This window comes from Teleopsis dalmanni, chromosome X (genome assembly GCF_002237135.1).
Source record: "Teleopsis dalmanni isolate 2A chromosome X, ASM223713v2, whole genome shotgun sequence".
NCBI lineage: Eukaryota > Metazoa > Arthropoda > Insecta > Diptera > Diopsidae > Teleopsis > Teleopsis dalmanni.
In genome coordinates, this window is record NC_051848.1 from 86714956 (window position 1) to 86741621 (window position 26666).

Here is a 26666-nt window from a genome sequence, read left to right on the forward strand (position 1 = left end):
TCCATAACGAAGTCGTTGGTGCCTGCGAAAAGTTTCGTTATAGGGAGGTTCGTTATAAAGAGGTTCGCTACGGAGAGGTTCAAATATATGAAAATCGCTGTCTTCAACAAAACTCCGTTATAGAAAGGAATTCGTTATAGGGAGGTTCGCTGTAGAGAGGTTTTAATGTAGAAGATACATATATATTATGAAAATACATGTTTGGCGTAGTGCGATTTCCATTTAATCACTCACTCAAAACTTATTGTTTTTGTTATTAAAATGTGTTAATTAATTTTCATTTTATTTATTTGTCTCCATTTGTTTATCGCAACCGAATGCAACTGTGTAGTGGCCATAGACAAATCTTCATGTAAGTTTATCAAGTATCTGTAAACGATTCTTCATATAAGACTTCGCACTTCATTCACCAAGTAGATAAATTTATACGTTTACAAAAACGTAGACAACCCAATGGTGCCCCATCCTCCTGTCATCCTTGTGCTTGCCAGTACCGAATATTGGCACAATATACGTACCACTATCCCCTTTGCTTCTAGACATATGTTAGTCTGCAAGTGTTATCTTTTAGAAATGATACTTGAAGTTTCCATATTCAGTAATCAATGAGGTCAGCCAATTGAGGGTGCTCGGTGGATAGTTAAGCCTTGACCAACGGTTGCCCCACATTTTTTAGTTTGTCTACAAGTGCACATCTCTCTCTACTTAATGAGATGCTAAAATAATGAATATATATTGTTAAAGTTTTTACTAGTTTTTTGTTGCTGTTCATTTTTGGTGGCAAATTGTAGGTAAGCATGTCTATATTTACTTTCAAATTTAAGCACAACCAAATGTACGAAATATTAGGAAATTGACAATTGTGATGTGACTCTTTCTATAACATGACCATTGGCCTAATTGTTCATGACCAAGAAGAGCGTTATGATATTTTCATGCTCCGTAAGCCAATGAAGAATACACATGATTTTGGATGTTATAGGCCTAAGGTTCTATAGTCAGTGTACTCGCAAGTGCGTACAAAAAATTTACCTAATATAATTCTGCCATAGATTAATCGTCACAAGGGAAAATCAGCTTTTTCAAAGCTTTCACATCTTGCAAGAAACAAATCGGTGATTTTTTGGTGAAAAGTCACTGAAACTTATATTGGACATCTCATATACTTTCAGAAGAGTTTCTTAGTGATCTAATAAAGTGATCATCTCACATATAGTGAAGTTAGTGTTCTGACATCATCAGAATCAATACGTCATCTTAAGCGCCGAGGTGACCTCTGATCTCTAACTGTCTTAACTATTCATTGAAATATCCTTTGCGTAAGTCCGTCTGAATTTAGGTAATCAATGATTGCTTGTTACGTTTTTACGAGTGTTTTTTATTTTAGGATTTGATTTTAAAAGTATAGAGATTTTATTATTTAAAATTTAGTTTATTATCTTAAACTATAATAAGACACAAAACTATTGACCCTAATCTTTACATTATTGTAGATATTTTGTTTAGAAAATGGGTCCTATTTGTTCACGTTTGTCAAGTTAATTATGATAATGCAAACATACCTTAACACTGAGAAGAAATGTAACTATTTTTCAAGGGAAAATATACACGGTAAATAGATGCGCCAGTTTCAACCTTGAACGTAACTACCAGAACCGTAAGATTGCTGACTGATAGACCGGTAACTACAATGATACTCATATCCTACCAGGTAACATCCAAAATGGTATGGAAGTGCATTGACAAGTTGAACATACGCAGCTGGAACAAACAGATGCACTTAATATGGATTTCGGGATATGTTGCTTGCAAAAAGAAGCGCAACAACGCAGAGGAAAAAGAAAGCGAACTCTAATGGGAAAGGCTACCAAGACTATCACAATCTAAAATATTTTTAGAGACCTACAACCTAGCACACTTTAAAGATTGCATAGAAGAATCAAAGAATAACCTAACAATTAGTAAGAGATTATTGACTGGTCTCTGTAGACTAAATAATTGCCTAACGAAGTCAGTTAGACTGTAGATATTGTAAAGCAGAGAGAGGACAAGCATATCACGTGCTTAGGGAGTGCTATTTACACGCCTAGGAGTTATTTCTTGGATAATAAAGATTCAAGACTATGAAGATAGGCTTTATACTGTCTTTCATTAAAAAATCGGACTTGGAGAATCAATCTAATCCAACTAAGAGGCACAATTGATCTTTTAGGTTGTAGTGCACTACCCCTACCACCAAAACTTTCGCTGAGTGTAAAAGATTTTTATGTTGATCTGCAACAAGTGATGAATTATAGGGTCATTAATATACTTAATTCTGCTGAGTTGAAAACGTGAAAAAAAAATTATATAAATTGATTATCTTTTGAATGGAGGGCAAAAAGTAGCGGATGCTATATAATGTTATTGATCCTTTTAAAATCCCTGCGGAATGTGGGGACAGAGTTCTTCCGCGGTTAGGGTTGCCAGTCGTAAGAGGAGACTAAAAGTGCCAGTCTGGCACTTGTGTAATGAAGTGCACATGGTAGCAAGTAGAGGTCTGTACTTGCGACTCCTAACCAGAGGATATCTGGTACTACGAGGGTCAGATTGCACGCAGTTTTTATTGTTCTGACTATATGAGGTCGGATTCGTAGTGGCTGTTGTTAATACCCAAACCTACGCGGGAAAAATGTTCAGTTTTGGTTTACATTTGGCGTGGAGTTGCGTATTTACCACCAAGTGCTACAGCCCAAATTGTAGCAGAGGTTTAAGATGGGCCTCGCATTTTACCAAGATGGAAGATATGACTTACACAAATTTTTTCATTGGTACCGGCGGAATAATAAATTATTATGCAATGGTGCGTTGCTTGACGCTTGGTATTAAGACGTTGTGCTTTTGAGTACCGCAGTATTAGGCCTGAAGGCGATGAATGCTACGTAAAATAATAACATAGGCAGCTTGACCCTTTTAAAAGATGAACTCTTTAAAAAACCGGTCTCAAATGTAGAAGAAACACAACAATGGCAGAAACGTGAGAATTGGTTTTCATTCCAGCGTATTTACCGGATCTAGCTCTTAAGGATCACTTGTTGTTTGCAGACCTGAATTAACTATTTTGAAAAATCGAAAGATAAATCATTTAACAAAAAAGACATAGAAATATAAAGGAAACAATTCAAGAATGTGTCACTCTTCGAAAGGGCAATGTTGTTGAATAAAATCAAAGTTATTTCCTAAAGGTTATTGCTTTATTAGTCTGTCCACTGAGTAAATGGGTGATGGGTTGCTCGGTACCACTCAGTCTCAGTCAGCTTCCCTCATGTAGCAGCGTATAGATTTGAAATAAAAACTCCAAAAAACTCATATAAAAAATTTCTGCATGCCTTTTTTGCATTTAACACTAAAAAGCAATTGGTGTTGTAAGTGCACAATAAAAATATTTCATAAAATTTATTTAATTGAGTACGCCTGGTTACACACCACCTCAAAAGAGCAATCAAATTGATAGGGAAAAAATTAAAATCATAATCGCTGAAATGAAAATGAAATAAAATAAAATTTTGATGGCGTTCAAAATGATTGAAATTGAAATGCTTCAATTAACAAACAATTTTTCAATTAATTTGAATTTGCAGCTTAGGAATCGATATTGAATTGAATTTGTTTAGTTAATCAAAAACGGTTTTAAAAATATTTAATATTAAAGAATTATCTTATTATCCTTTAAATCTAGTTGATAATTAAGAAAAGTGTGGCATTTAGTAGCCGAATGTGCATACAGTTTAATAGATATTTTAAATCAGGACTGTCCAAAGTAGGGCCCGCGGTATACTGTATGTAAAACCACATAATTTTATTTTTATAGTATACCAAATAAAAAAGTTATATTAATAAATTAATAAAACTAAATATAACATTATAACCGTATTTTTATTTTTATCGAAAACAACTATGAACGTTTCTGTGGCCCTCCAACCTGTACAATGATATATATTGGCCTGCGATCGTATATGGTCTGGACAGCCCTGTGTTGGATAATTAGATATAAAAATCATCAATAAAGCAAATACAGCACCTAAGCTGTATTGCAGTAGAAAAAATTTTGTTTTGAAATTAAATTGTAGTAAATATGGAGAGGACGCAGCCAACGACCACTCACGTCTGTAATGGCCAACTAAGTAAGTAAGTAATAGGGAAAGTGTCTTAAACACCATATAAATACCAAGGCAATTAACAGATTCCCGTCACTTCTGCACAAAGATAGTGCAGACTTCAAATGTCTTCAACTCAACTAAACCATTTACGAACCTATTCTGTGCACTTGACAAATTTGTCAAATTCTTTAATAAAATTTTTGATTTTTATAAAGCAGAAAGCTTTTTGGTATTCTGGACACATCGTGACAAATTTCAAAGCTCAAATTCCTAATGCTTCTCACCACACTATGGTGTAAGTGTTTTGTATAAAAAACTGTTCGTAATTGTTTGTAACTGTTCGTAAAAAATGCTTGTAAAGAGCATATATTTTAAATTGTCGAAAGCATTTTTCATGCATTCATATCACAATTAAAAAAAATGCTTGTAAGGAGCGTCTTCTTCTTCTTCTTCTTCTTGAGTTAGTGCTATTACGCACTTTTACTCTATAATGACTGGGGGGTTAATGACTACCCCACACTAGGCTTTAACTAGGCTAAAAAATCATATCATTTATTTGTCTTTTAGTTGATGACGGACCTTAAATCAGCATATCTTCCTGAGAGTACAGAAAGGGACTTGAGGATGGTTAGCGGGGTAAGTCCGTATCAAACTAGTGAAATATTTAAAGCTCTGTCTCTGATATATTTTTTCACTGAGTCAATCCTAAGATCTCTATGTATGTCCGTAGATCTAATGTACCATGGAATCTTAAACAGTTTTCTTAAGACCAGGTTTTGAGCTATCTGTAATTGCTTTAAGGTGGTATTTGAGGCTTTGCTATATGTAACACATCCGTACAGAAGTGCAGGTCTAATTACTTGCGTGTAAAGTAACTTTCTGTTTTTAAAGTTGAAGTGATAATTATTAAATAGCGGCTTTAATAAATGTAGAATCTTAGAGCAGCTATTCCGTTGGTATTTCAAATGTTTAAACCAATTGAACCGTTTGTCAAAAGTGACCCCCAGATATTTTATGTTATCCTCCCACCGTATCTCCGTGTCGCAAACGCTCACTCTTGGAGGATGCTGTCTTCTTTTTCGAGTTATAAATATAGCCTTAGTTTTGTCATTATTAATTTTAATCTTCCATTTTTGGAAGTATTCCACCATAAGGTCTATATTTCCCTGTAACGTGTTGCTTACATTTAAGGCATCCCGATCCGAGTAGATCAAGCATGTGTCGTCTGCGTAAAGCGCCATTGATGTGGGACTTAAGGTGGGGATGTCTGCCGTGTATACATTAAACAATGTGGGAGACAAAGGCGACCCTTGAGGTACACCTGCTACAATTGATCGGGCGGACGAAAGAGTGCTATTAATTTTAGTACGGAAGGACCTTTCTTGCAGGAAGCTACCAATTATTTTAGTCAAACCACTAGGGATCCCAAAACGGGCTAATTTGACTATTAGACCATCATGCCAGACCTTGTCAAAAGCTTTGGCTATGTCAAATATAATCATCCCGGTTGACTCCCGTTTACTTAGAGCGGTTTGTATCAGCTGCGCAGTTCTGGCTAGTTGTAGTTCCGTGGAGAGATTATCCCTAAACCCGAATTGTTCGTCAGGAAGTATATTTAGGGCATTTACCGCTGTTTTAAGCCTAGTCAGGATTACTCGTTCTGCCAATTTCCCAATAGTTGGGAGCAGACTGATAGGACGCCAGTTCTGCGGAAATGAAGGATTCTTGTCCGGTTTAGGAAACACTACGACTGAGGCCAACTTCCAGGCCTTTGGAAATTCGCCAAGCCTAAGCATGCAATTGATGATGTTAACAATGCATTGGATTGCATCTTCTGGAAGATTACGTAGGCATTTGTTACTGATATTATCATATCCGGGTGCCGATCTGGTCTTTAGACTCAAAATAATACATTTAATCTCATCTCTGGAACACTGTGAGATGCTTTCATCTGACATCAGGTTCCTAAGATTAGCAGCCTCTTCGGCAATATTTTCTTCTACCAGAGAATTATAGTCACTATCAGTATTGGGCTGAAATTGCAGCTCCAAAGAATCTGCAAAGGCCTCAGCTTTGGCTATGTCTGAGAAAGCCATGCCGGTAGCTACATAAATAGGCGGCACTACCGGTTTACGTTTAAGCCTAAAATACTTGTTCAAAGCCCAGAAGGTTTTATTACCTGTATCAATTCCTGAAAGAAATTCGCACCATTTATCATTATTATATGTATTTGCCAATTTTTTTCCTGATTACATTAGAGAGACGATTGGCTTCTCTTCTTCTCAAAGGATCTCCAGTTATTTGAGCAAATTTTCGAATCGCATTCCTTTGTCTAATGATTTGTTTGATGTAATGCGGCAGATAAAAGTAGTTACTTGGTTTTCTGATCCTGGTGGTGGAGCTATTATCCAATGCCTCCTTAATCTTGAGAGTGAGTTTTTGGATACAGTCATCAAGATCCTCAGAAGTTACTGGCCAATTATTTATATTTGAAATATCAACCTGATTCTTAAATGAGTCCCAGTTAGTGGTTATGTACGTGAGATTCATGTTGATTGCTGGACAATTTTCAAGAATAAAAAGAACTGGTTTGTGATCCGAGTCCAGTTCATCAAGGACCTCTACGTGCACATTCGATTCTAAGTTATTTGAAATTCCGAAGTCAATGACGTGGACTGTGATTCTGCCATAATGTGTCGGTTCACCTGGCGCATGAATCTGCCATAAGTGTTCAGTGGCGAGCCCATCAATATCCCTGCCAGCTCTGTTTGAAGTTCTGTCACCCCAGCTGCTATGATATGCATTTAAATCGCCCGCTAAGAAAGTAGGTGTCTCGTTGTTGAGGATAACCTCAAGTTCATTAGGGAGAATTTGCAAACTCGGTGGCCTGTATGCTGACACAAAATTTATATTACCAAGTTGGCTTTCAACCAGTACAGATGTTGTTTCGAGCGATTGTTGGTTGCAAATTGTAGCATGATGTTTAATGCCATATTTAATCACGATGGCTGTGCCACCACCTCTTCTTGAGTAAGGAGCGTATATTTTAGTTAAGAATATTTGTCATGCATGCAAATAATAAAAAATGCTTAAAAAGAGCATATTTTTATAGTTGTCAACAGCATTTGAGGTATTGACAACTAACAAGGAAAAGAGTTTTTTATTTATGTCACAGAATACCAAAACCTTTACAGCAGTCAATGTTTAACAATTTTATAAAGTGCACAGAATAGGTCCGTTAGTATCTATAACTAGTATAGGTACTAGTTAAAAAATTATCTTTGTGAAGCGAGTATTTGAGGATTTTAAGAAATGGTTATGTGACATAACTGAAAGCAATAATCTTCTCACCCAGGTTTCGGAAGCTGTGGGTTCTATATATAGAATATTGCAACAGGTACTCATTCAATATCAGTTTTAGATATGCTAGATAGTGCTGCAGATGAGCACAATTGACACTCTAACGCAAGTAGATGCGAAAAGCTAATTAGTTAGCCATCCATATTTTTATCATTTATGGTGTGCCGCACTAAAATCTGTTTATTTAAAAAAAAACACAAACACGGAGAGACTCCATATAATTCAGCTCACTAAGTTGATTGGACATCAGAACATCACTGGGTCTTTTTCTTGATTTTTCTTGATTAAGATTGTGAATATTTATCAATAATGAACAAATCTGCCGTTTTTGAAACAGAAGAATGTATTACAGATAAAGAACATAATGGAATTGTTGGGACCTATCGCGAAAAATAAAAGAGTTTTCTGCTTTTCTGTGAAGGGTGACGTGTAGCGCAATTTGGGAATAAAAATTACTGTTGATTTAGAGATCAACAGTTCTTAATGGTTCTTAGTTCCACATTCAATCAATCTGGGTTTCAGCTCTCCTGAAAATTATAGATAATTGCTGGCCAAATGGGACACTACTTTTTTGACCTGTATTGCAGAAACAATCCAAACAACAATGCGGTTGACTGGGAATTGAGCTAGTCCAGAGATTCAATGTGGAGTATATATGTAAAATAGAAGTGAAACGTATTTAATACAAAATATTCTTAAGAATGTGACTTCATCGTATGATTTTATGTAGTTAAATCAGGGATATAATGACCCTTATAAACAACTGTAATAACCAAATACATAGCAGACAAAATGCATAAAACTAACTACAAAATAATTAATATTCTCTTAAATGAAGCAAAATTTCAACTTTCTTCATTATTACTGGTCATGTTTGATGGGTATATCGCCACAAGATCAGTTGTTTAGGCAGAGACTTTGCAGAAATTGTCTAAATGAAGGCAAATAAGTTAACATATAAACGATACACCTTTTGCTCAAAAAGTTTTTTGAGCAGATCTGGAACCGTGTGACTTTTTCCTGTTCCCAAAACTCAAATTGCCCCTTCATGGTAAGCGTTTTGAGTCGATTGAATCGGTAAAAGAGAATTCGCCGAAGGAACTAAAAGCCATACCTTCACGGGCCTACGAAAAGTGTATGGAAGATTGGGTTAAGGCAGGAATATAAGAAATAAATTTATTGCGGCGGACCCCTGCCCAAAATAAGTCCCCATACTTTTTTGTTTGGAAATGACAATTATTTGGTATTGTTGTTTTTCATGCCGGTTGATTCTCGTCTTAATCTTTTGTGAACTTGCCACCAGAAATTTATACTGAAAAATTTATACGAAAAATTAACTTACTTAAAAAAAGTCAAAGTCAAGAAGATAATATATATTCAGTTGTTCTAAATCTATAGTGAAGCAAAGAGCAGCAACCGAATTCCTGATTTTGTCTCTACCCAAAACCATTCTTTCAATTTTATGTCAGCCATCTCAATGTTTGCTTCGATTGCTCCCTTCTGCGGGGTTCCAAAGGGTTCCACGCGATGGGTTGCCTTATTATGTCATTAGTAGTTGTTCTTAATATGTGTCCGATTTATTTCCATTTTCTCGTCATTATCTCGTCTGGGTTCGGTATCTTTAATTTGCGTTTAAGATATCGGTTGACAAAAGTTGTAAATATTTTAAAAGTCTGAAGATGAGCTAAATCAATTTGGCTGACTATGATCCAAATATGGAAGTAGCAGTAATTTGGTAGGAACTTGTGTAACAAAGACAATCTTCGAATACGTTACCAATCTTTGCTACTTCCATTTAAAATTGTTTATAACTACTTATTAAACGAATAGCTTTTTTTCTATAAATTTTAGAAGGATAAGAGATACCGAAAATATTATTGACTAGCTGTCTGTGGAATTTGAATACATGTATTTTATTTTCAATATTTTGATTAGTATATTTTATAACAATCTTCAGTTATTTAGTTAACTTATATTGCAAGCTTTAATTAAAAATCCAACAAGAACATCTAAAGTCAAATTAAGCCATCCATTTGATGTAACAGCAAATCCACATCCTATAAATATTCTTAATAAATTCTTTGTTAAATTTGCATAACATACGGCAACATTTGCAAAATGCATTAAAATATTTAAACTTAATACATTTCCGCATTACTTTTTGAAATCCTAGAGATCTGTTCATATTTTCGCAGGCTCGTTAACAACACGTTTCCCTAAAACAATGCACATGATCAATTTGTATGAAGCGTTAAAGCATTTACGAATGAATAAACAAACGGACTGCTTCAGAGTAAAAATCGGACGAGCATAACTGCCGACACACTTACAAATAGACAGACGGACGGAATAATGGACAAGCCAACGAGTTGTGGAATTGCGATTACTGCGCTGTCGTTTTACATTTAACTGTTCTATACAGTTCCCCCACAATCACACGCACTGGTCTACACTCCATGGGTATGCATGTGCCATTGAGTGTTCGCCTTTTGGTGTCCCGTCACACATTTGCGATTCCACAAGACCTATCATTTGGCTCATGTTTATTAATGAGTCTAGGATGTTGGCAACGAAATGATAGCGTTGCGTTTAACGTTTTGTTAAAATTGTTGTAATTGGTTGTGGATGAGTTGTTTCTTCATAATTTTTAATGGTTGGTAACAAGGTATGTGTACTGGCCAACGGTCCGGCAACTTTCATATACCAAAATAATATTTCAATTTATTTAAACGCGATTAGACTGCTGTAAAGCCGTTCAATGCACAATTGTATAATCGCACCGTCGCATAGCCGCACAACCGGTAATATTGGAAGCAATCCAGTAATTTTGAAAAAGGTGTGGATTGAAACTCAGGAAATACCTTCAACAGTTTAATTTAGTTGCGGTTAATTGATTCGCGTGTATATTCTTGTATTCTCCGCGTTTTAATCAACCGGCATGAAAAACAACAATAACAAAACAAACAAAACAATAAATAATTAAACACCAGTTGTGGAAGATTCGTTTTCTTATGAACAATAAAAAAAAGAAAACTAGCAATATTATATGTTTCGGTGAAAGTTTTTATGGCAGACCTATTCACTGCTAAAGTGGTTTTAAGCACTTAGACCTATTAGTAAAGCCAACCATACAAATCTCAATATCTGAGCGATTTAAAATCGGAATGGAAGAGCTCTAAGCCTGTCGACAAATGAAGCATATGCTACTATCCGAAAAGTGCCTTCTAGAGAACAGTAACACTCCGATAAGTCCAACGGATTTGCAGTAATTAACCGAAATTATATGTGGAACGTTGTTGTTGGGTGTCGTGTTATTTTGTGTGATGGTGCATCCCTCACTCACATCGAAAATCCAAGATATGTATTTAAAAGGGCAGATCCTGGCGAACGGGTGTTTCTTAATAATTTGAACTGCTTTTTAGTTACACAGTAGTCATCATAAAATAAATAATAGACTTCATATGGCCAGCCTGACACCATACCAAACACATCTACTTATGAAATTCTTAACTTGAAGTCTTTTGAAGTGATTAATTGGATACTTGATTTAGGTAAACAAAAGTAGTGGCATAATAACTTCATAGAAGCCTATTTTAAAACACAACAAGTTTTGTTGCTCTCCACTTCTTTCCCCTCATAAGCAAGTGAACTAAAATATGGTGTGATATCGCCTTCACGCTTTCTACATTGACACATATAACTAGGTGAACGCGTTTCCCAAATGAAATTGGTTTAATTTGGAAACGTCAATACCTTGGACTGTACCTTTTTTCTTCATATCCATTTTTTTTCAATTCTCATCCACACAAAACTAGACCACTTGATTGCGAATACGCAGCGGAAAGGTCTTATTCCTTCTAGTTTAATTTTAGTTAGCTCTTAGACATAGTGCCATTGGAAGCTTTGAATAATGTGTCAGTGTTTTCAAAAATGCTAGCCTGGAGGCTTGAATGTAATGTATGTATTATTTGCTAATAATCTTTTCAATGAAAGTTTTTATATACCTGTGGTCATTGTATTTCCATCCATCTAATATAGTTACTTTTATGGAATTCATATGGAATTGTTTTACAAAATTAAAAATACAAAACATTTTTTATTGAATAATAAAAAATAAAAACGATTGTTTGTTTAAATTTTATTCATTAAAAACTAATAAAAGTAATCTCTAATACCAAGCATTTAAACTGCTTAATTGACTTTTCTTGAATATATTAAACACAATATAGTTTTCCATTTAGATTATGGTACTAAATCATCTATATATGTCTAAACAAAAAAAATAATGCTTTTAAGAGCTACTTTGAGTTGCGTAGTAGCACTTTTTCTCACCTTGACAAAAGAAATCGAATTGATCTTTAGTTATGTCGCAGTCTCCTTATCCAGAGGGCTTGATAGCATGAAGTTGAATTTATTGATCATCATTTAGTGTCACTAATCACCAGATCATTGATTCTGTAAAAGGTGAATACATTCTATCCACACCTTTTCAGAACATCAACGTTTATTTTTTTCCAAAATTAAAAATACTTGTCGATTTTTTTAATAATTCGCACCTGCCACACGTAATTCAATATTAAAAAAACTTGAAACAAAATGACCCTTGCGCTGTCTAACATTGTGTAGCACTATCCAGATTGATGCTAACCTAAGTAGGCTTTACTTTATTTTGTAACAATTGGCATGCCCAAATATTGCTATATGGAACCACATTTCTGCTAAGAAATTTGCCATTTTTTTCCAGTAGCAGCGCCAAAGTACAGTGATAATGCTGTGTCGAAACTGAAAATGAAAGAACGACTTGTGACATGCCGCAAGATTGAGAGTTCTACCAGCATATATTGAATATTATATTATCATCCTTTTTTTTAATCCTCCCTTCATTTATTCTACTAGATGCTATGATTTGGCATCTAGTATACATTTTTACATAGTGGAAATCAAAACAATAATTTAAATCAATATTAAAAATTATATGTATGATAGTATAAGATAGTATAGATAGTATAAATAGTATAAGATAATTATATTTTAGCATAAGTAGATGAGTCAATTAATAGATTAGGATTGTACTATGAACATATTAGATAGCTATGGATTATTATATTCATAGTTCCGATGAATATAAGCATTTCAATCGTCTATTAAATGTGGCTGCCTCATTGCTAGGTTAGTATGGGAAAGTGATCTATCTGTGTGATTTTTACTATTTTTTCGAATAACGTCGGCGACGAAGGATACTTTCAAGTCACGATGAATGTCCTAGTTTGAGATGTAGCAGTCAGCGTTGCTGATAGTCCTAAGTAATTTTGATTGTAGTCTTTGCAGTATTTGTATGTTGGATCTGCATGCAGTGTCCCATATTTCGGCTCCATATTTCCAAATTGGTGCGATTACCGTTTAATATACCGTTTAATAGTTTATTTGCCACTGTTAGCTTCGATTTTGAAAAGAGTAACCAGTACAATTGTTCAAAGCGACGCTTAATTTCATTACTTTTAGCTTTGATATGGTCTTTCCAAATTAATCTGCTATCTATAGTAATGCTAAGGTAATTTGCCTTTGTGTGTGTGAAGACTTCATCATTGTTAATTTTTATACGCTTTAGGTCATATTTTTTATTCGTGTAGATAGCATGTATTGTTTTGCTTGTATATATTCGAACTCCCCGTTTGTCGAACCATTCCAGTGTTGCATTTAAGTAATTTTGCAAGTTATCTGTGGATTTATTAAAATTCTTATTAGCTGCAATTAGTGCTGTATCTATCTAACTTTGAGGATCAGAAGGTATCGGGATATCAGTCGTGCATAGCAAGTAGAGCAATGAACCTAGTAAGCTTACTTGAGGCAAACCAGCTTTAATTTGTTTAATTTGGCAGATTGGGTCTTTATAGGTATTTTACATAAAAATATCTATATTGTAAATACTTCTTTAGTATGAGATAAAAGTTTGTTGGAAGTAGCTAGGATAATTAGGTTAGGAGACCCCCATACCAAACGCGGTCAAAAACTTTTGCTATATTTTGAGTCAATATCTCTTGTTATTTTATTTACAACTCTGTGGACTTGTTGTTGGTCGAATATATTTTCCGGAAGTCGAATTGGTGGTCAGGAATAAGTTTTTCTTTGTGGAGAATTGGTTCTAGTTTTGATAAAAGTATAATCATTAATCAATAAAAGATATTTGTTCGCATAGAATAATATAATATTAATCATAAGAGTCACGGTCAGTTCTTTATTGTACATGACTATTTCTTTTTCAAAATTTCTGAAAGTAATTAGGAAATGTAACTGCTAAGAACAGACAATTCTCCATAATGCCAATGCAAGCTCTCACAAATTTGTTTAAACAAATTACTGATTTTTATAGTCACATAGTAGTTGTGTTTAGTGGCTCATAGCTAATTTAATGAAAGCTCTTAAAGAATTGTCACAAGAAATTTTAGACGTTAGCTTTATAGAATTACTTCTCTCTCTACAAAAGTAGATCTCTCTACAAAAGTAGGATCATCTTCGAGAAATGGAAATTTGGAAAATATTGAAAATTTTGTAAAGGAATCTGATGGTAAACTGGCTACATATTCAATGGAGTTCAAGAGAAAGAATCTCAGAATATTAATCAGAGCACAGACATATTCAAGGGGCCAGGTGGAAGAGGATGTAAACTTCTTTTTTGTCAGTGTAGTCTACAGATAATGCTGAAATTTTTGTTTTCTTGTTTTAGTACCAATATTAACTAGATATTATAAGCTTATAACGAAACTTTAGTACCACTGAGGAAAGTGCTCAGTGTTGAGGATGATTTTACCCCATCCTCAACAAAAAAGAACTTATTGTAGTTTATTCATTCAATATAATTTATTTTCGTGCAAGTCCTTAAAATAAATCAATTTTGGTATTAAATATTATTAAAATATGCAATAAATTTAAAAAATTTCTTTTCTAATTTAATAATTGTAACTATGATTTAATGTGTCCCCATTCCTTACTATCTATTTTCGCACAAATTTACATATGAATTATACAAATCTCGTTTCAGGAAATCTGCTCAGCACTAATCTATTTACAATTTTACATATATTCTGTTTACATATATTATGTTACTATGCAGGTTAATAGATGGAGCTCGTGAAGTTTGTAAATCGTCTTGTGTTTTCTTTAGAGCCAAATCAACTATCAAATTGAATAATTTATGCTCAAGGCTGCAGGCAGTTTTTCTTGTATTTGGTTGTATTTACATAAATAAGTTAATAACTTTTTAATTGCTAACTAAACTTATTCCAAAGTTTGTGTAACTAATAAAACGCTCACACACATACACATACACATACACATACTCACTTATCTCTAGTGATTGGGACATGCAAAATTTAATTTTTCCGTGTCCCCAGGCGTATGAGTAACTACTTTTGCATGAAGTTTCTACATCTTTAATCGAGCTTCTTTAATCGAAGGAAAGGACAGACTATAGAGGAAAATTACTTCGTTCATAATTAAAAAATCTGTGCATAAAATCTGTGCTATGTTTTTATTTATGAAATTGCAACTAAAATATGTTTCAAATGGATTAAGATGAAGAATGTAATAAAGAATATTTTAAATATTTATTTCATATAAATATTTTATTTATTTACTTACGCATAAAAATAAATAAAAATGTATAAATAATTTATGCTTCCTTTACAGGCACCTGCAAACATCCGCTCGGCATGGAATCCGGCAACATTTCTGATTTTCAAATCACCGCCAGCTCAGCACATGATATGGGAAATGTTGGGCCACAACATGCCAGGTGAGTTGAAAAATGCCAACGATTACACAAGTATGAAAATGGTCCCTCCATAATAGATACAACTATTTAAATGTGGCTTAAGCCTGTATTTTTATATAAAGCATATATGGGTACATGGCTATATGGCTACCATATATGGCTATATGGGTATATGGCTATATGGTACGCCTACAAAAGTGGGAATGTGAAAACGCAAATAGGAAAACAAGAACAAACGAACAAATTCATATACATTACCAGAATGAGACAGTCGGATTTATTATGAATTATTTTATGGCGTGTTTAAATGCTTTTATGTCATTCGAATACATATCCGTACACTTTGCGATGGAACAGATATGCAAAGTCATGTTAAATGACATAAATTAAAAGTAAACATTTAAAATAATGGCGCAACTTATGGCGCATTATACTGACATTTATAGGGAATGTCACCAGTTGAGTTCTCTTCCACACTACAGACCATTCCACTTCATTCCGTTCCACTCTACCATATCCATGCCTAACCATGCCAAGCTATACGACTACTCTGCACTCAACTCTACTCCACTTCACTTCACAGGATTTCAGTTTTTCGGCTTCTGTGCTCCCGTACTCCTGTATTCCCGTACCCCCGTACTTCTGTGTTATTTTGTCATTTAAAAAACGTACAGGCACACACATTAAATATAATTTATTATGCTATAAGCAGCGCAATATTAATACAGCAGGAAAAATTTTAAAAAATATAACAAAAAACCATTTGTAATTATTTAGAAAGCATACGGATTCCTCCTTTCGCTGCTGCCTCTCTAATGTTTTGCTGTTTATTTTTTCGAGCTAAACTAAATGTCAAAAAATTTTCATAACATCAATATGCAAACATACATACATATATGTGCATATATCTACATTTATAAACTCGAATATATATACCACAGAGACTGCTATATATGCAAATATTATATTTTTGTTTGACAGATTTTCATTTCATTTCCTAATTTCTTTTTTATTTTATCTGAAAAGTGATTACTCTGCGCCAGTGTATGCCGAGTTCAAAGAAAAACTGGTTGATTTCGATTCGGAATATGAAAATATAATTGCAGCCTTTGTACAAATCAATTGCATTTGTGGTGGCAATCTAAATGAGAAATTGCACCGGAGTTGACATTTATATTAACTGAATTCCCAGTCTTGGCGCAGTGCATTTTCATTACATCTATTGGTTGTTAAGTAACAATTTGTTGACGACACAAATGAACTTCATAATCAGGTTGGCTACCTGATTTGGATCTGATGCATAAAATTCATTGAGTAAGCAATGACACTGAGTTCCACATCGACTGCTTTAAATAGTTATATAAATTGCGAAACCCAAACAACTACAGGGTTATCCATTTTAAGGTTCCAGCAGTATATGCATAAATAAAATACACTTGTCATAAAAGATTTGATTCAATCTTTGTTTTAATATATTATTTTGAACTATAACTGTCAAATGCAACAATATTACAATATCTTCTATGTGGCATCTTACGGTACTGAAAATTTAACTAACCTGTTGGCCTAACTATAACTTAGCATATGTTCGTTCTCGATTCCTCCATAATGTAAGGATTATAAGCTTAAACACAAAAATTTAAGTAATCCTACAGAATAGCTTTCAGAAGTAACAAGCCTCAAAAACTTGGTAACTATTTATATCTCCAAAACATGTAAAGTTCATCATGCAAATCAGTATTTCTTAAAGTCAGAGTCTGCCATTCAGAGTACCTATCTCATAGCTAGGACGTATGCGTTAATAAGACATACCGACTTAAGTGACCACTTTAAGTGATCTAATTTGAACAACTGATTAGAACAACTGATTAGAACAACCGTATTTAGAACAACTGAGAAAGAATGGACTCGTTTATAAATTAACGTGCTAATTTAAGCGATTAGGGGTTTTGTTGATGAAGTAAGAATGTCCACTTATGTTTGCATTGAATTGAATATTAATTTTGTTTTTAATGTTACTCAACTGGTTGCTTTAAGCTACATACTCCTACCGAAACAAAAAAAAATGTGTAAGTCGCTTATATATGTTTCGTTGGGCAAACATTACCTAAGACACCAAAACCTAAGGTTTTTATACCTAAGGTTTTATATTAGGCGTATTACAAAGAAAATTGAGAAACATTTATCTGAACTATTAAACAGTGTATTGAATGCTTAGTAAATGAATATTAGAAGCACTACAGCTCTCTGTTTTGTTAGGTCTAACAATTCTGTAAATATAATCATTCCGTTTTTTTTTCTGATTATTCACATCAGGTCAAGTGGCAAACGAAGAATGTTCTTTAAATTCTCGTTTCTACTTTTCTTTTCGAATTTTCAGCAAATCTATAAAAAGGCACTCGCACTTTGTTCTTAAGACCTGCATTTATTTGAAAAATATAGAAATTCACAAAAATTCAAAAAATTACATAAAAATTTTGAGAAAAATCGAATAAAATTTCATGAATGGACAAATGGGTGCAAGTCACCATGTGCTCTCAGCAGCCAGGCAGCGCTCTTAGACCCAGCGAATATGTGAATTATTTCGACCGCAGTTCCATATAAAAAATACCATATTTCACACAGTTTTTCACAAGCGATTGAGTATGAAAAAACTATAGACGCGATAGGTGTCACAATAACTATCTCTACACCAAAAGCACGACTGTGAAATCGTTTGCGTTTATTTCACTATGCGCAGCACAAGGATTACTACACACATGAAGAACTGATACGAGTACTATTCTCTACCGGTTGAAGATGCACGGAAGAACCGTGGTTAAATGCGATAATATTTTTGTCGGTTTAATTTTATAAAATTTAATGATAAAATGGCAATTACTAAATGAAATGAAATGAAAACACCTTCATTTTATTAAAAAATTAAACACTACTCCTTTAACACAAGACCTTTAACACAAGACAAAGCGTAGTTATAACCTTCCTTAGTACTGAATTGAGCAGATGAATTTCCAAGCCATTCCAAGCCATCAAAATATGCCTTGTTTTACGCGAAATGTAAGTAAAAGGATCTAAGTAAAATCCTGCTCCCTCAGACAATACGAAGGAAATAAAAAAAGACTATAGCTTTTAAATAATCTGCTCTATCAAATTTCAATAAATTTTTTGATCCCCGATTTAAAATCCTTTTTAATTAATTTAAACCAAGTAACACAATAGTACAATGAGACAATAATAGAAGACAAATTCTACAAAGTGCCAAGTTACGACTTAATGGTGATTTATAATAAACGTTAAGCGCCTTCAGCTTTAACATTTCAAGCTCCTAGGAAACACCTGTAAGTTAAATAAAATTCAGATTTTACAATTTATTTGTATAAGTTTTCTAAGAAATCTGAATACTGGTTCAACTGGTATTAGTGGTGTTTAACTACTCGTATTACTGTTTTACATACTCTTACAAATCTTTTTCCTACTAACATTCCATGGAACTATTCGCAATATGGTACAAGTGTCATCCTGTCAGTTTCCTTTAACGGATTACAATTTTCAAACTTAATGACCCAATAAATTTTTATTAAGAAGTAAAAATTTTCTATGCAGCTTTGTGAAAATATACCTTTCTGGCTTTGTAATCTGCAGCAGAGTGCAATTGAAACCGAGAAGAAAACTATAGTGACACCGTCAGCAGACTACGTTTGCTTATTTGTCGATTTGTGGCAATATTTATTTTAAAAGTTTTATTTCATTTACAGCATTTACACGTTGAAACGTTGCCACCAATTGTGATCAGACAAATATATATACCCGACCTCCGTAAGTATTAGGAATTGTCAAATCTTTCGAACTTTTCGGCATACAGAAAAATCCCAAATGGCAGAACTTTGCAGCACATGCATATGAGTAAACAAGATATCAAAGAGCCGAATCCGGATTGGACACGGTACGAACTCCTACATAATCCGTATCATACCTTAAATCAACTCAATAGAATTCATAAAAAATTTAGGGAAGAGAAATGAGGTCAAGCAAAAAGTTTACACACAGCATATGGTCGGGTACGTATATATGCGTATGTATGTGTGTACCTACCTAAATTTTGGCATTCCAAAGTGAAAATAACTCAACTGTCGAAAATTTATGCCGAACACTTACGCACACACATTACACTCACATGCCATTATGGCGCATCCATCAAAATTCACGCATGAATATGGACTTTTCATGTTTTATACATTGTCATATATGCGTTGCCAATAACAGTTGTCCCGAAACCGAAACCAATTCTAAAGTAGGCGCTGCAGCAACGGTGACAAAGGGAATAACTGAAACAGGCACACGAAAGCCATTGACATACAACACCCTTCGCCCACTGGAACGGGCTGGCACATTAAATGTTAATGCCGTTGGCGTCCTTCAAAATTACGGCAACATAAATCGAGAAAAAAAATTTTTCGTTTTATGATATTTTCGCCATTGTGTGTATCACTTCCGTTTCCGTTGCGCCATTTTGCTTCCTTGCTCGCTTTCTTGACTGCCGCTGCCGCTGCCACTGCCGCTTCTGTCGCCACCGCCACTGCTACTTAAGCTTTTGCTATTACGGCTTTGTCAATTTTTATTTTTAGCCGAGCATATGACTGCCTTATCATAAAAATGAAGCTTTATTAGATACACCTGAAGCACAATAGAAATAAAACGGAATAAAAAAGTACTGAAGAAAAAGGGAAAGGCAAACAAACGTGGCAGTGCAGCACGGAAAGCGAGCAGCTCATGGGAGGAGGAGAGAAAAATATCATCGACAAAAAGATGTAAGGGAAGCGAAAGCGCCAATTTTGAGCACGTAATGGAAATAAAAAAAATTTATCATGCCTTCTTTATAATGTCAAACAATATGTCAAGAAATATTGCTTGCCGACTTCACTTATTCCATTCAACCCGATCTCGGCGTTGGCCACCGACTCAACCCACTTATTGCGTGCTTTTAAATAAAATTATATAAGGAAGCAAACAGGATTCTGAGCGCATTTTAATTGAAAGGTAACATTATAAGGCACAGTAGGAAAGGAAAAGGATATTAAAAAGAAGAGCTTAGCTGAGACAAGCAAATGATCTATTACTATGCAATCAAGAACAAAAATAAAAAATTAAAAATTGAGAAAAGGAAGAACTGTAATTCACTAGACAATACTGCAAATGCAGAAAATTCACAACGGAAATGGAAATTTATATTTGATTCAAAATGATAAGCAAATTATTAAAGAGACTTTTTTGCAACCACTTTAAAGTGCAGTCTCAAAGTACAGACTGTATTTTGGAGTTCAGAGTTGACATGGTGGTTTCTTCCAAAGCTACAAACCTTATTGACTTATTTGCAAAAACTTATGTTTTCATACATACCATAAAAAAATTTTTCTGTGTTAAACCAAAATACCAAAGCACAAATGAGACTGAATAGAATACACACCTCAAAGACCGAATAACAATATTGGTCGACGAGGTTCAAAACCACTCATTGCACCGCACACAGCCTGAAAAGAACCAAGGAAAGAGAATCACGAAAGGTAGATTACTCAAGGAACGAAATTAACGAATATAACAGGTTTTGAATAAAATTGTTAACAGAGACTTCCTACTTCACCATTAAGAACAGAACTAGACCTTCTTTCAAAACTTTTTGATTTCTATAGCACTAAAAATAAATTATTAAAAATTATTAAGCACTTTTTAAGTGCTGTTATATTAAATAAAATACTGACGCCCGTGCGACTAGTGGAGTAACATTAGTACGACTTTCTCAGCATTACGTTCCTAGATTAGGTTCTATACATAAGAAAGAACAAATCATACAACAAATAATGGCTCTACAAACAGAATAGTATTGAAATTTAACAATTAAAAATAAAATTATAATTAATTAATTAATTCAATTATTCTACAGCTGGTTTATGATTTCGTTCTAATATAAACACAGCAAGTAAAATAATAAAACTTTCACAGCAAAGTAACAAAACTCCAGAAAAATATGCGAACAAAAAAGTCAAGTACGGTTTTGGATCAGTTGGTTAAGGTGCGCTGATTCTGAGCTTCACATTTGGCAGGACCCGAGTTCGATTCCTGGTACTTGCAGTCTCAAAAAATAATTATTTACGAATAATCAAATACAAGAATTATTTCCAAGACCACTGATGATGGGTATTTGGCAATACTCGAAACAGCTGTATGGTCAGCCAAAAATTCAATTAATTAAAATAATATAAAAAATAAAATTTTTGTTGTTGTAGTTCACTTCTGTTCGAAAAAAACCTCTTTACAAAATACTGACTAAAACAAGGGTATTGTATAAAACATGTCATGATAATTGAATCAGATGTAGCCTTACGTTTCTAAAATGAAAAGATGTAAGATTTCAAAAATGATTTTTAGTCCAGATAACATTTGGGTTACATGCGATTAGAAAATTTGCGCTTTACATAAGTAAGTAAAAAATATACATAACAGATGTCTCTACAAAAAGGATAGCTATGAAACAAAAATAGGCAAGTACAAAAATTAACTTTTAATTCGTTGAACTTGTGTTTCCAAATAAGGCTGTAGTTTATAAGCTCGTTTTAATTTAACAAAAAAAGCACGACAGGTGCTTTGGTTAGTATCACTAATTAAATAAATAAGTGACATATAACCTGGAACTTGAGCACTGAAAGTTTGTACAGCCTTAGCTACTTGTAGATAAACACGATTAGTGATCGCTTCTAATTTGACAGGCACTAATTCTAAGCCTGGCATTTGCAGTCCAAATAAATTATATACGAACTATCGGACCTATTCTGTGCACTTTATAAAATTGTCAAACATTGACACGTCAAAATTGACAACTGTAGAGGTTTTGGTATTCTGTGACATAAATAAAAAGCTCTTTTCCTTGTTAGTTGTCAATACCTCAAATGCTGTTGACAACTATAAAAATATGCTCTTTTTAAGCATTTTTTATTATTTGCATGCATGACAAATATTCTTAACTAATATATACGCTCTTTACAAGCATATTTTTTATTGTGATATGAATGCATGAAAAATGCTTTCGACAATTTAAAATATATGCTCTTTTTTACGAATAGTTACGAACAATTACGAACAGTTTTATATACAAAACACTTACACCATAGTGTGGTGAGAAGCATTAGGAACTTGAGCTTTGTCACGATGTGTCCAGAATTTGACAAATCTGTCAAGTGCACAGAATAGGTCCGTATATATATATATATATATATACTAATTAAATAAAATTCGATTATTTCCTAAGACCACTGATGAAGAGTACTTGGCAATACTCGAAACAGCGTTGTATGGTCAGCCAAATTTTAATAAATTAAATAGATTTTTGTTTTTGTCCTTTCTTTGCTATTCGAATCCGTCTAACTTTTAAATAGAAAATTTATCTTTTAAAATAATATATTATGAAAAAAGACTATGAAATACGTATTCATGTTTGAACGAAAGCAAATTATTGTATATCCAATATATTTCATAACATATATTTTTTCGGCATTATTGATTCATACTTTATATACCTAACACAAAGCTTTAATTGTTAATCCTCCTGGTACAGAAGGGAATGTACTAAAATCTGTTATATTAAAATCATTACACATTATTGTGTTCAATTCTATTATATATATGTTTAAGGGCATAACATTAGGAAAAAGTGCTTTCTTATAGCACGTGTAACCTATGCAATAGTTCCACGTAAGATGTATCAAAATAATTAGAAAGTGTAAATGAAATATGTTAAAAGTATCTAAAGGTATTATTTTGGTCATTAAAAAAGTATTCTTATTAAAAAGTACCGAAGAAACTAAACTGCAATCAACAATTTTATGTACAAATAATATTTATGCGATTTGTAGTTAGTATATACTACTTGAAAACGGTATATCTGTGAAAACAATATATAAATGTCTTGAAGAAAACTTGAAAAGGAATTCCATACCCCCCACAAACTAGATTAAGAAGTTTTAGTGGACACAAAATTATGTCTAGGAATGATAAAATGAAGAATCTATTCGACTTCGTCTTCGAATATTACTAAATATCTTTAACTGAACAAATCACTTGAGACTATGAAACAGTTGACTAGACTTGCTCACTTAGAGAGAAACCCAACATCAAAGTTCATTTACAGTAATAATTGATATAATGAGATGTTCTACTTACATATCGTAAAATAAATATCTATTGATTCCGCTTTTCACTCGAAACTTCATTGAATAGAAGAAAGTGGGCGAAAATGAACAAGAGTTTCTCAAATAGATAAATTCGTCATTTATTAAGTGCGAATAATTTAAGCCATCTCTCAAATTTTGGAAAAACTTGGGACAGCAAAACATTGAAGAATATATGCTAATGAAAATATGATTAAATACTGGACTTATTGGTCCTAGGTGCAAACATCAAGACTCAAAGGCAAAATAAAATCAAAAACGGTAACTAAATCACGAAGGATTGGTCCCATATAGATAATAGATTTACTGAGCTAGGAATTATTTACAAAGTTAGGCTAGTGGTTAGTTAGAAGTTAAGAATATATGCGAATGAAAATATGATGAAAGACTGAACCTATTGATCATAGGTGCAAACATCAAGGCTCAGACACAAAAAAATCAAAAACGGTAACTAAATCACGAAGTTTTAGCTCATTCTACTTACAAGGTCATACAATCTAGAAATTAGCACTATATCATAGAATATAAGTATTTAAATGATCAAGCAATGCATATTACAATACTAATCGCATGAACATTAATAAACAGAGCATCTATCCAACCTTCTGCTTATTCTGCGATTTCGCTGGGTTGTTTATATTCCACACTATCTAGTACGATTATTGCATTATAAGTTTTTTAATTCTTGTGTGATTCAGAGATTTTTAATAAGCTATCAGCATCTAAAATTCAACTTGAGTGAAGTGAGCGAGCCAGATGACAATTATTAGTAAAGCGTGTTGCTAAGTTCTAGTGCAACATTTTAAATGTAGCCAAAAATGTTGCCTGAAATGCTGCCAAGAATGTGTTTTTTATAAACAAAATCAGAAGTCATATATATATATGTATATGATAAGCAACTTTATTCGTTTTGGGAAATTCTTTCGTCGTAGTTTGTATTCGGGTATTGATCAAGCAAACCGTGATTTATTAATTTGAGTAATTTTTAAAAAATAGAAAAAGATAAAGTGTTAAAGCATCATATAACTTGAATCGTGGGAAGGGTTGTCCAGGTCGTAATGAACATAATATTCAACTTTATAAATGTCCACAAAATCCTCATGAATTGGAGCTGTAGTGTTCTAATATAGAACAAATCGCTATAAATAACGTATACCACATCATGTGTGTGCAGCCAGTATTTCGATGATATTTCTCAGGTCAGAAAAAGTTATAATTTGGAGCAGTCCCGACACTGTACTTAAGAGAGTATTAATTTCTTTAATAGTTTTGCATATACTAACAGTCCTACGCGTCTATTTTAATTTAGTGAAAGTTTGTTTGCAATTCGCAGTGTCAATAAAACCGATTTCATTCCCATGGAGTGTGAAACATTCGAGATATTAGCGGAGCAAACTTGAAGTTGTAAACAATTCAGCTCAAGAAACAAGAGAGATATTGATATAATTTGAATTGCAAATTATAAATAATGCTGTTATATATCTAAATTGCTGTTATATTTTTGAAAGTAAATTGTATTTTAATTTTTTGAAACTGTAATCAAGGGTTCACTACTTGTCCTACGGAAATATGTAAACATGTCAAACACTGTGGTCATATTGAAAAAATTTATTGGACGCAATACGATATCCCCCAGACACGTACATACATTATATTATGTATATCATATATATATAATATTATTATATCATATATTATAAAAGTGCTAACATTATTTTATTTAACACACCAGTTAACACCTGTTGTTCTGTTTTTAATTTATTCTCTGTTTGATTATTTATTAGAAAAAGGAAAACAATGAAAAATAATGATTTGACTGAATCATCTTTAATAATTTGGTATACCCAACAATAATTTTCTATGAAACCAAAATTTCTATTATCAAGTTCAACTTCACAATATTTCTTTAGAAGTAAACACAACTGTATATATTTTGTTATTTACAATTTTATGAAATTTTAGCGAATTGAACATTTCGAAAAAACTTGGCGAACTTTAAATCTGATAAGTCCTTATAATAATTATAATAATTTTTTATATTCTTTCTGCTAATAGGCAAATGTTTAAGATTTACAAAAAGACAAAAATTTTTCCTTCGAATGCTATGTTTTATATCTTTTTCAGGTCCCATAAGTCAGCAAAAAGTTTTAAAAAATATGACATTCAATAAACCTCAAATAGTTTAACAAAACCCATCATAAACACCTTTATTCTTTATGTATGAAAATTCAAGCAAATCGGTTGAGTACATTATGTACTCGTATGATAATTTATGTTATAAGCAATCTCAAATACTATTATTATTGTGTTGAAGCTAGTTAAGTCAGTACACTTTAGCACTTTTAGCCTCTATTAACTGCGAAGTTTCTTCGAAAACCCCTCTCTACGCTTTGACTGGATTATTGTTTATCACTTCATCAGACTACGCAATAATTGACCTTAAATCTGCATACCTCCTCGAGGAGTCTGTAACCATTCTGAGATTTGACACGGCGTTGGTAAGTCTGTGAGTTTTCGTCAAAAATTTCAGGACTCTGAGGATGTCATTCGTCCTAATGAATCTCAAATACTGTTTACTTTATTTGCGAAATTGTATAATTTCCTATTATTTTTTATATTGACAATTTAAGATTTTTTTTTAATAATTCTATTATTTATATTTTTATGCTCTATAAACATTGACGCATATATATGATCTATTATTTGCTGCTAAAAGTTAAGTTTAATATTTATATATTAAACTCCTTTCTCTAATAAATTACTAAGAAAGAAATAAAAACTCATCTTCAATCAAATCAAAATATTATCACAATTCTTGCTGTATTTAAAAAAAATTAATTTTCATTCCAGAATATAAGGATAATTTTAATCAATAAACAACAATCCTAAAAAAAATGAAATTATATTCATTCTAATCAATAATCGAAACCTTATTCCAAAAAAAAAATACATTTTTCGTAATTTAAAATAACATTTCAAATATTGGACACCACAAAAAATAAACGTTTTCATTAAACAAATTAAAAATAAATTATTTTAGTTTCCTAAAATTAAGGGTTTTAAGAAAACTCAATGTAACATTAACATTATAAACTCACGAATATTTCTTATTCTATATAAATAAACTTCTAAAGAATTTTTTCAATGTTGACTATAACAATACAGATATAATGTATA

General features: G+C 32.9%; 1 protein-coding gene across 1 annotated transcript in view; it reads left to right on the forward strand.

Moving 5' to 3' along the window:
- Nucleotides 1-26666, forward strand: part of LOC119687189 (discoidin domain-containing receptor 2) — a 229676-nt gene that overhangs the window by 86487 nt on the left and 116523 nt on the right. The window contains exon 3 of the mRNA XM_038101441.1: nt 15186-15291. Within this exon, the coding sequence (XP_037957369.1) occupies nt 15186-15291 (106 nt within the window). The remainder of the gene's footprint in view (nt 1-15185; nt 15292-26666) is intronic.